The sequence below is a fragment of the Neolamprologus brichardi genome, chromosome 1, assembly GCF_056152115.1.
Source record: "Neolamprologus brichardi isolate AB-2024 chromosome 1, ASM5615211v1, whole genome shotgun sequence".
Taxonomy (NCBI): domain Eukaryota; kingdom Metazoa; phylum Chordata; class Actinopteri; order Cichliformes; family Cichlidae; genus Neolamprologus; species Neolamprologus brichardi.
Genome location: NC_142104.1, coordinates 21,763,288 through 21,775,403, shown reverse-complemented (window position 1 = coordinate 21,775,403; position 12,116 = coordinate 21,763,288). Strand labels below are relative to the sequence as shown.

At 40.2% G+C, this 12,116-nt stretch overlaps 1 protein-coding gene across 3 annotated transcripts; it reads right to left on the bottom strand.

The window, feature by feature from the left end:
- Nucleotides 1–81: 81 nt before the first annotated feature.
- golm2 (golgi membrane protein 2) lies at nt 82–11,382 on the bottom strand. 3 transcript variants are annotated; one of them, XM_006780236.3, is made up of 10 exons: nt 10,322–11,382; nt 7,396–7,450; nt 7,140–7,242; nt 5,663–5,753; nt 5,312–5,438; nt 5,010–5,093; nt 3,888–4,166; nt 3,412–3,549; nt 2,125–2,292; nt 82–1,042 (listed from the first exon to the last, which is right to left on the bottom strand). In XM_006780236.3, exons 1-10 carry the CDS (start codon nt 10,646–10,648, stop codon nt 963–965), a joined length of 1,452 nt encoding a protein of 483 aa, XP_006780299.1. In that variant the 5' UTR covers nt 10,649–11,382; the 3' UTR covers nt 82–962. The 3 variants fall into 3 exon arrangements, with proteins under 3 accessions (XP_006780299.1, XP_006780298.1, XP_006780300.1); XM_006780235.3 differs by having other exon boundaries at nt 82–2,292; XM_006780237.3 differs by lacking the exon at nt 2,125–2,292.
- Nucleotides 11,383–12,116: the final 734 nt, after the last annotated feature.

The window sequence follows — 12,116 nt, the reverse complement described above, 5'->3', positions numbered from 1 at the left end:
CCAGGCAAAACACGACTATTTTGAGGAGGATGACAACCTATCATTCATGCATCTGCATTCACTCTAAAGTACCGTCACAAATGACATGAAGCATCACCTTTAATAAAATAAAATTACATTCACTGTGCCTTTCCATGAGAAATCAATTTTCCTGGTTGCACAAACAGAACTAATTTTATGTTCACAGAAACCTCATTCATGGAAGCATTTGTACAGTATGTCAGCTCCACATGTGCTTGGTTAATCACACTGTGTAGGACACCAACATTGTTCTAAGTATTGCTTAAGCATGAGTATTTTGCTCAATTTGATTAATAAAAAGTTTCAAATGCATGCAATGGCATCATTTAAGAAAAAAAGAAAAAAAGAGAAGCACTTTTTAGTCTGTCAAAGTAAGAAACGGATTCAACAGGCCATGAGTAGAGTCCTTGGCATTTGTAATGTATTCCCACTCTTGTAAACAAACAAACAGAAAAGTTTTCCATATAAGAGTCCCACGATTATGTTAGAAAGGCAGAATGCCAAATTAGTCTCTGATAAACATCTCAGATGAAGAGTTTGTACCAAGCAACAGCAAAGTGAGAAGAAGAAGAGTAGCTAAACCAAAACATGGTCTGTCCTTGAAGTTCAGATGTGGGTCATTAGGGCCGGCATGAGCCGGTGCAGTTATCAATACTCAACAGTCAAAGTACAGTATATTATCTCTACTGTCATAACTTAAAGCCATTAGCAAATTAACAGCAGCTTGGGGAAATGCCTTGTGTGTTTTTTTCATAGTATGTTACATTATTTAGAATTACTTCATTAGCTGCAATGTCTGTTCTTCAAAATAGTCCATGACATTGAGATTGCAACCTATAAAAGTTCTTAGACATACTGATGTTTTTTTGTCAAGAGAAATCTCACTTGTGGAGATGGGTCTGAATGTGTTTTTTATGAGATACGATTGTATGAGTTTCCATTCAAAGAATGTCGTTGGCTTGATGTCTTTTTTTCCCATAATCCACAGCCCGATCTCCCTGCATATCTCGATCGTCATCATCTAGAGGGCAAAAAAGGAGAGAGAAACACAAATATTAGAGAATGCACAATTAAATAGATGCAAAATTTACTACGTGTTCTGAATAATCTCCGGTATATGAGGATGACACCATAATGTAACATCGTAGTGCTGACTTTAAGCTTTAAAGGATGTTGATGTCAACCTTCTGTGAATTGTGTAAAATACAGAGCCCTCTCTGATTCCCTTCAGCAACATTGATTTATGTACAAGAATATATCAACAGATTGTTCATTTTAGAAGGAACTCAACCCACATCATTCTAGGATATTAGCTTTCCTGTTGGTAACTTTAAATAGCAAGTATATATAAGAGACTTCATGTTTTGGCATATGTATCTGTATGTAAGACAAATGAAAAAACAGCCAATCACAGCACTGGCAGATCAGAAATACAATTATTTTTTCCTTTGATAGATTCAAGTAAAACACAATTTCCCTAAAAATACTATTGTAGTTTTGGTATGAAATAGTGCAATTTCATTTAAAATCCAAAGGGCAATCAAAACAAAGAGAGAAAAAACAAACAATAAAAAAAAAACAAAAAAAAAAAAAACACACAAACAAAACATGGACATGCATTTCAATATTTCAAGGAGAACACAGACACATTCAGGAACACAGTGAGCTATATATATATCTACTGGGCTAGATGTAGGTCAGATGTTTGGTGGGCACAGACAGGTGGTTTAGCTAAAACGAAACATAGGCAGGACAGAAAACACTAGATGACCACTCAATTACTCTCACAGAACCGTAAGTTCCTGGGTCAAGTTCTCCCTCTACATAAGATAAGAGGGTATTAAGACTGTTATAAGGCCGAGTAAAAATATGCAATTCTCCTGAATTGCACACAAAGCAGTTCTGCTTTGATCCTCAGGTATTTTTGCCACATTTTTTTTTAAAATATCTGTATTTACGATGACGTAAAGACCAAACTCAGGGTTGCTGTGAGCTACTTAAGATAAATGCAGCAGGTTGGCAGGACAGGGGTGGAGGGAGGGAGCAAGGAGGAATGGTGGATAAACATCTGGACAAACAGTCCAATCCCCCGGCCTGGCTCACCTTGAACGTCTTCCTCCCCACCATCACCATCCTCTTCCTCATTGTAGGCCAGCTCGGCCTGCTTGTCAGCCTCATACTCACCCACGTTCCCATCATCCCCATTGTAATCCGCCAGCTTAGAGCCGTGTTGCGGATCTACTGGGGACTCGTTCTCATCAAAGAATCGGCCTGCAGGAGGCAGAGAAGGGCCTCATCAGGACGGAAGGGAAGCGAAGGCAGTTGTAGGAAGATAGGGAGGGGAAATACTGCATCATGTATGCATGAAGGGAAAAGTAGTTGCATTAAGAGAATGACAAAAGATGAGAAAGATGAGGTAAATACATGGTGCCTTCTGAAGAGAAAAAAAAAGCCAATCGTGGTCTTGGATGCAGTATTATAAATTAGAGTTTGCCTACCACAAGATTCACAGCATGTGGTGGTGGTAGTGTGGTCCAATGTGGCTTCAAATAAGAGGCCTCTTTGGAGAGATCTGAAAACTAACTCGAGATCTGAAAAATTGCCCCCCCCAAACTGTAAGATGTATAATATATATAAAATAATCAATCTAAAAAATGAGTTTTTACTGCCGCAGTTTCTTTCACACCAGCATATAAGACTGTTTATGTTCCTGTCTAGACCCTCACAGATTCCGAAACGGGATGGGAATTGGGATGAGCTGTGCAGTCTGTAAGCTGATAATGTAAACAGAGATGACAGCAAAAACAAATCACCTAAAGGGTGTTAACTTCTACACTAAATTGCAATTTAGAAGGATCAGAGCAGAAAAAAAACAAAATGAAAACTTCGTTTTTTTTTTTAAGCAGCAGGGCTGCAGATGATGAGATGGAAGTGTAAAAGAGAAAAGAACTGAACATTTTAAAAAAGAGAGAAGGAGGAAGAAAGCGCAGTAGAGCAGAACAGAAGTGAGGTAACAGGAAAGGAAAATTGAGGAGCCAAGTGTGTCATTTGTCTCCCTCCCCCTGCAAGAGAGCCTTCTGTGACAGCCCTAACCATGTTCAGATAGGACTTATATACTTAGAAATCCCATCTTTCATGAAAATGTGTTATGTTTAGGAGGATGCGCTGACTTAGAAACTGGAAAAACTGTACACATGACACCACAGTAAGTTATATTTTAATCCCTGCCTTATTAGATATTCAGAGAAGTATAAACAGAACTAACGTACCACAAAATACTATAATTTTACTTGAGTGGAATCAATCAATGAGTTAAAGGAAAGAAAATAATCACTACCCTCATTGCCAATAGCAGGGTTCACTTTTTCAGAGTTTAGTAGAGGAACTCACTTTGGCGGTGGTGTACTGGTTCTGCTGGAACTTGGTCTTTGGCGTGGTGAAGCTGGATGGGGTTGGGCACCTGGGCAGGGTTGGGGGGCAAAGGAATCCTCTTCAAGTGTTCACCTTCAACTCTGACATCACTGGGAACTGATTATTAGAAAAACAAAACAAATACTTCAAAAGTCAGGCGCAGTTGTTCCAAGTACTGCTTTCTCAAAGCTATATTTGCATTCTTCAAGGGAGCACTCAAACTTTTGAAAGAGGTTACACATCACTTGAAAAACTCATTACAAATGGAGGAACTGTAAACAAATAATGTAACAAGATAACAGTTCTCTCCTCTTTCAGTCTAGATGTGGCTAAAGACAAACCACCGAAAGCTAAACATCTATAATAAGCTGTAGTCACATTATTATCCCATGCCTAAAGGCTCAAAATAAACATTGTTAAAATGAATAGCAGTTATATGGATGTGGTTACTGCACCTCGAAGTTGCCTTTGCTGTTCTCCCAGCTCGTCTGCCTTGATACCCACTTTGTTGTCTTCTTCAAACACTATTGATTTGTCTCCCTGTTTGTTGATGCCTGGAGGTGCAATCACTACGGCTCGGCCATCCAGTCTGTCTTGCTGGAGTCCGGGCTGGTCCAGCAACATGCCCTGGCCTCCGGGACCATCAGCTCCCCCGACGCCAGGTCCAGCACCGGCTCCCACGACCACATCCGGAGCTTCGTCGTGTTTCTGGGTAATGGCTGGTTTCTTCAAGCCTGTAGGACAAAGACAATGTGAGAAAGGTCAGTGACCTACTTGCCACAAGGATTTTGTTTTTAAAAAAGGTAGGGTTACAATCAGTGACAGAAGGGATAAGGATTTCCTCACTTTATATGCACTATTCAGGTAGGTAAGCTATATGGGTCAGTTATTGTTCTCTAGTTACGGATTCAGTTTCACTGTATTTCACTAAAAAACAACCTTGAGAGGTTGAAAAATGAAACCCAAGTTGAAAACCCAAAGAACTATCTATCCATTTTCTTCCACTTGTCCAATTCAGAGTTGGGAGTTTCACTGCAGCCCATCCCAGCTGCCATAGGGCAAAAGGAAGGGTAACCTGGACATCCACACAGACAAGGGGAGAACATACAAACTTCACACAGAAAGGCTCCGGTCAGCTAATGGATTCAAACCCATCAGGCAATGTTTATAACCATCACACCACCGTGCTGCCCACAAAAGAACCATAATTCCTCAAAGCGGCACCTGAGGCTGACTCCAGAAGTGACTCATTCCCTTTAGACTCATGTTAAAATGGCCAAACAGCAGAGTCAACAAGTTTAAAGGCAGGTAAAAAAAAAAAAGAAAAAGAAAAAAGAAAAGCAGATTCAGTCTGTATAGCAAATTTCTTCCTTCATGGAAACTCTGATGAGGTGAATTTAAATGCAACTAACATGTTTACTTATATTAAGGCCTAATCTAATGCTGATTATGGTCTGTCAATACCTATACTGGCTGATTAAAAAGTCCAAATGTTTTTGTCAATACACAGCTACAGAATTCTTTCAAATCAATAATTTGCTGAGCTTGATCTCTGAAAGTTTACATTCATTACTTACCAAACTGCACATCGTCGATTTTTCCCACCTCACTGTCTTCAATACCAGGCATGCCAGCATCACTGCCGGGCTTACCCATCTCTTCTGTAACACAGCACAGGGAATGGGAGTGAAGTGCTAGCATATTAACAGGATTAACAACCAGACAGCGTGAAGTAACTACTATTTACATTAAAATATTAAAAGATCCATGTGAGCAATTATTATTGATGATTTTCTCCGAACAGTCAACATCTTCATTTAACGTGTAGAAAGCAACATAAAGTAAACAATAGCAGTGTTGCTCAACTTAATCACTCTACCTTTCAGATCAGAGTGTCTGTCATGCCGGTGAGTGGCCACTGTATGGCGCTCTCCAGCCGTCTCCACACCAGGCTCTGTATCTGCATGTCTACCCCCCACTACATTCTTGTGACCATCCACTGCACTCTGAAGAGGAAAGCAGATTACAAAAAAGACAAAGCTGTTTAATGAACAGGAAAGCTTAGAGAACAGAAACACAGGACAATTCATTTCTATTTTAAATATATCTCTGTTAAAGATCCAAAAGTAGTGAGTAAATGCAATGTGCCACACAGACAAAACTTTTCATCATTTACTAAAGAAACACAAGAATAGCTCTTATACTTTTTGTTAAGATTTATCAGACTAACCTGTCTTAGCTTTAGTGTTTCTTCCTCCAGAGTCTTTTTTGCTTCTTCATACTCGTCTTTCAGTTGTGCAATCTGGCGTCCACACTGTAAACTAGTTAACATGTATTCATTCAGTTTCATCTGCGCAATAAGGAATTTTTTCAGTTTTATACATAAACTATAAAACAAAAATCAAAACAAAATCAAATCAACAGGTGCTTTTTTCTATTTTACACTGCGCTACACTCCTGTTAATAAACCTTTGCAGACAAATAATGTGTTTATTCCACTATTGTATGTGTAACTTCTAGAAGCAAAATATAACAAATATAGCATTTCACTCCATTCATGATACCTGCATGATAGGCATGTAGCCAGTTACTTGAAAGCTGTACAATTCCTCTATAATTTCCTGCGATTTCTTGCAGACAGCGCCATTTTTGCAAAAATTATAGCACAAAGGGATAAGATATCTTTTGTCCAGTAAGTTGACCATTATCCCAATTTTTTAAAATTAAACTCACTTTGTCTACTGGATAACTGTCTTTAGCCAAATGGAGTGTTGCCTCTAAGTAATTTCAGTGCATCCTTGTGAGCTGGACGGACACACTGTACAAGCTCGCTTTTGTGGATGTGAGAATTTGACGATTGATGTTAGCAAACACTATGGTAAATGGTAAATGGCCTGTATTTGTATAGCGCTTTTACTAGTCCCACCTACGGACCCCAAAGCGCTTTACACACCCAGTCATCCACCCATTCACACACTGGGGCAGACTGACAGAAGCGAGGCTGCCATATCGCGCCATCGGCCCTTCTGGCCATCACCAGTAGGCGAAGTGTCTTGCCCAAGGACACAACGACCGAGACTGTCCGAGCCGGGGCTCGAACCGGCAACCTTCCGATTACAAGGCGAACTCCCAACTCTTGAGCCACGATCGCTACACTGTTTTTCTTGGCCTTCATGCGTCAATTAAACAAACACAAAAACACACCTCAACCTGCAGCACAAGTTAGCCGCACTGCTTTGCCATGCAGACGCAATTTTACAGCACTTGTTGAATTTGTTCTTGGTTAACATCACTTGCCCTAAATCCAAAGTACTTCCAAACAGTGGGTAATAATCTGCTTCGAAGAGCAACCACTTCACTTCCTGCTGTGGCACACTTTTGATTTCTGCTCTGATGGTCTTATCTGTACCACATAAGTACGGTCAAATAGAATGAGGAAACTTCATGCTGTGCGGTGCAGGGGAAAGCTGTGATTGGCACATGCTGGGCACATCATCAGGCAGTGATTTACAAAGTGCCTGATTAGATTTTTTTCTGTGCGTTTTGTTGGTGTAGCATGCATGTTCAATATCGTTTAATTTTCTTCATTTAATTGTGGGAAACCAAAATTGTGATAGACTAATTGTGCAGACTTAATCTCTGAGAGCTCACAGATCCTCGAATATGGGTATATCTAAGACTCAGGCACATGTAAAGAACTAACATACCTCTCATATTCCAGTTTTCTTTCCAAGTTAGTGTTATTTTTCTTCACTTCTCTTAGCTGCTCTTCCTGCTTCATGAACTCTTGCTTGAGCTCCCTTAGCTGCTCTGTTTGTAATAACAGACACACAAAAACAAACATTTTGAAGAGGTTTATTAAAGACTTGTACTGCTATATGAAATTGCTTTGTATGTTACATATTCTGTGTTAAAGGAATTGCCAGAGTGCCCTCTGTTGGCCAACACAGGCTGAAGTCTTACCTTTAAGCCTCTGAATTTCTGTCATTTGGGCTGTGACATCATCCTGCAGCTTCATCTGCAACATTAAAAGAAAAAAAACATGTATTAGTTCTGGTAAAGGTAAAACCAGTTTAGGTTCCTGCATTATCAGACAGCTGCACGAATGAAAAGAGGGGAACAGGTTAATCCTGTTATGCTTCATAGTGAAAACTGGTTGCAGTCAGTACAACCCTTTTCTTTATTCCAGTACTCTGAGTCATGCGACACTGATCCAACGCCTGTTCTGTGATCTCAGTCTACAAAATGTTTCAGGATTTATTTCACAGAAAGGAAAAAAAGCACCAGCACACAAACTGAAAGCTCATTTATGAGCTTTTTTTCCTTTTTGGTTTTGGCTTTTTTATTTACACTTTGCCACCAGGTAAACCATAATAAAATCCAATACAGCTACGCAATAAACATTAATGATATGAAACTTAAAAGTCTCTCTATTACCCTGAAGCTGCTGGCTGCGCTTTATTTTGTGTTCTAGTAAAATAAATGGCATGCAAAAACTCATGAAGAGCAGTAAAATACCAAACAAGAAAGTTAAGCAGGGGGAAGGAAGGAAACTTGAGGCTTTGGACATCACAGTGACACCCAAAAGCTACATTTTTCTGTCCCATTAGATTACAAATATGGATTTCAAAGCATGCAATGTAAAAACAGCAGCTGTAGTTAAGTTGAAGTTATACTTCTATAAATACAACTGAGGTGGCAGCAAGGTTTTCCAAAGCATCAAAAAGATCTTGGAGGCTCACTAGGATGCATGTATTCATGTACCCACCATTTTGTCATTAGTATTTAGCCATATTTTCTGAAAATAATCGAAGCAACATATTGAAAATATTAATTAGCAGAGCTAAGGGGTTTGTACTGATTTTTATGGATATACTTTATCTGCCTTTCTACCAAAAACTTGTCATTGTTAGGCATTTGAGCTCTTGAAACAGTTGGGCAGACTGACTGAGCCAGAAGGTGGTCAATAAGACTGGACAGGAAATACAGCATTAATGTCAACTGCTCTAAGACTAAGGCTTGTTAGACGCTCATAAGTGGGTAATGGCCTCCCTGTGCCGCCTGGCTCTTTAGAACAACATGGTCACGCTAAATGAAGAAGTATAAGGCTCCACAATTCATTCCTGCACCTAACTTACAAAACTATAGACTCTACTGTTTGAAAGCCACTTATCAGACTTATCTGTCACTTTCTTTGTGGTACACACTTCTCACAAAGTACGTAGCAGGCAGACTGTTGAAACAAGGTTGGTCTGTTGACAGAAGAAAGGAGGAGAACAACCACTCTTTAATGGCTACCTTTATCCTGAATAAGAAAACAGAGCCGGATCTTGGAATTTAGTCTAGAAATAAGGGCGCTTAGACAATGTGTTCATGTGTTCAGCCAATGTGTTCATGTATAGCCCTTTTTAAGTATCATGTAAGTATTATGTTGCAGGTCAATTACATTTTACCAGTAACCTGACTCCAAACGTTGGGAGAAAGTTTTGTGTGTTGTGGCTAAGGACAGCTCATCAATAAATGTTGAGCAAAGCAAGGCAATGTTACCCGCAACCTTACCCAACCTGATAATCCTGCAGATTTACTTGAAACTATGCAATAAATGTGTTGCTTTATTGTATAAGGTTGCATGAAGTTAAAACGATTAGTTGAAAATCATGAATGCTGCATTTGTTTTATTGCTGTCTGTGGTCAAACCAGAGAGTGACAATCCACACTGCATAAGCTAAACAATTTTAAGCTTTTGCTTTTGAAAAACATCAAACCGAGCCAGACTGGATGCAAATTACACTCCCAGGGCGGCTGGACTCGGACCAAAAGTTCAGAAGGTGCTGGGACATAAAAGCCAGTGAAATACTGGCTGGGTAACTGTGCAGGACAAGAAGTGGGAATGTCCATGTGGCGCGCTTTGATGTGCCTTTCACAGTGAATACATAAATGCCCCCACAGACGTGTAATAATGTGCTGATAGAATGAAAGAGCAAATCAGCAACAGAAACAACATAATAAAGTTGAATTCAATTTGCTTTCTTTTGTGAATGTAATTTCCCTGTTATGCACAGGAAGATAGTTGGCAGTAACGTAGGAAAATCTAACAATTAACAGTGCAAACCAAAATAATCGAGCTCAAATGAATTGTTTCTAGATGAATGAAACACTGCTCTGTCTAGCACAAGCACCTCTGAAGTTGGACCAACAGCACACACCACATCACCAGTGTATGCTCCAAAGCCTGTATCACATAATACATGTCAAATAACAAAATAATTGAAAATCATCTACAAAACCACAGTTTAAGAGGCCTATAAACACCCTTTTGATTCAGGAAGCTTACAGCTGTTAATTTCTAGCAAGATATTCTTGGTGGAGAAATATTCAGGTGAAAGCAATCGAGGAAGATGAAACTATGTGGCTCATACTCAAGACAGCCTGCCTCACCTCTCTTAAGTACATAAGATATTTGCACTTTCTGATATAAAGTGCTGAGATTACAGCAATACAATGAGATAAGGTGGTGAAATTAGACATGGTGATATGACTGAGGCTAAATGTTGTCCTTTCCTACTTGTATTAAAAGTAATACTTGTCCATACACCCCCGATTTGGTGTAATGAAGAACCTTCATGTCATTCCTGTTTGCTTTTCCTGAGAACATGACACCCACCTCTAGATTTAAAAAATGAGCGAGTCAGTCTTGCCCCCAAACACACATAATTATTACAGTGACACTCGGTCAAAGACGAATACGCTTGGTTCTGTATAGATGCTGTGCCGTACCCAGGAAATGTTTTATCTGCTCTAATACCTTGCGTGACCTGCAATGTTAAATTTCAGTAAAAACGACACTTAACTCGATCAAACCCAGACAAAGGCAAAAAGAGAAATGTACCTTTTCATCTGTGCACTTTTTAATGAGAGCATCCTTGGCCTGGAGCTTGCTCTCCAGGACGTTGTAGTCCCCATCCTTCTGGTCGATCTGTTTCCTGTGCGTGTCCACCTGCACCATCAGCTCCGAGTTCCGCTTCTCCAGCCGGCTCCGCGCCGCGTCCGTGCGCTTCACCTGCGTCTGCACCTCCGCCAGCTCATCCAGCAAGCGGCCGTGCTTGTTGGACACTGTCCAGTAGTTGAAAGACAGTACGACGATGATCACCATCAAGAAGATGAAGATGAAGGACGGGAGGCGACCTCCCCGTCGGTTTGCGCCAAACCCAACCATTTCCCAAACAAAGTCTAACGATATTTCAGGTTGTTACTGCAACCTAACGAGCTCAGTGAAGACTATTCTCCCGGTGTGAAACACATCCGTCTACGTGACATGCCGTGTATATGCGGCAAGCGCTCGGAAGTCCAGACGTTTAACAGACAGTCATGAACGCTAAAGGACCTTCACATTTCTAGTGATCTTTGCTCTCCTTCCTCCTTCCGCTCACTAGGCATCTTCACTGCAATTCGTCCAATGTTAGTAAGTGAAATACGCCCGCAGGGACGTGGCCTAGCTCAGCTGGCAGACAAGACGTGGACACGACGGCGCCGTGGCACTGAGGAATGCTATAAACCATATAAGCTAGCTGTACAACGTTAGCCTTTAGCTAATTATTTTGTGTCCCTCTGGTAAATCAAGCAGTACCGGACGCACAGACGTCTGGAACTCCACTAATCCCTAAAATCGCCGTCAAACAGGACTACCGCTGATCCTGAATTCTGACCCCGACGTTACGTTAGCTCGTATTAACTGCTAGCTAGCAACCGTAGACGCGAAAACACCAGCGGCTGCTGTCAGAGAAACACATCGTCTTTAATTGCGAAGGACTGGTTTGAATCTCGTAACACAGCCAATTAAACCTTAAAAAACCCACTGTGAATACTGGGTTTCTGTTATACACTGTCCACGATTCACTGCCTTCCACACATCACGTCTGCGCTGCATGAAGTTAGCTGCAATCAGCCACTTTAATTTCCGCTCGCTGTCAGCGGACGTGTGCGTTTCAAAATAAAAGTCTACATTGGTATTTAAATTTCTTTCATAACTCTTAGCACATCTGAACGCTATAGACTTTAGTCTATACTTTATATATTTGTGTTTTATATTATCTGTTAAACCATTGTCTACATGACAAAAGCGATTACACCTGCCTTAAAACACTAAACAGGGACGATACGTTATGACCGGAAGCAGGGCGGTCTTGAAGAGTGATTGATCTGGCTTTAGTACACAGAAGACGGTGCGATATTTCCTTTTTGCGCAATAAAAGTAAATAAAAAATGTAATCTCCATAAACTGATGAAAATTATTGAAATTTTTACATTTCTATTACTCAACAACTCAAAAGTCCAGGTGTACCATGCTAATTATTCGCCAAGTAAATAAAAATTGACTGTGTGACTTCAATGCTGCAAAATTACAGCTCAGTAATGAGAGAGTTGGCATATATCAGTCACAAAAACTGTCTAACTTTGGTCTAGTTGCTGGAAGAATTACTTTTGGTTATTTTTCCAGGTGTTAAAAAAATAAATAAACAAATAATAGTCATTCGAGGAAAATGAATTACTGGTTATGAAACAACACTAACTGGAACAGCTTCACCAAACTGCAATTCATGCCAGGTAATTGCATTACCTGGTGTTTTCATTACTTTAGCCACTCCTTTTCAAAGCCAAAATGTGAATATCTGCAGACAAATATA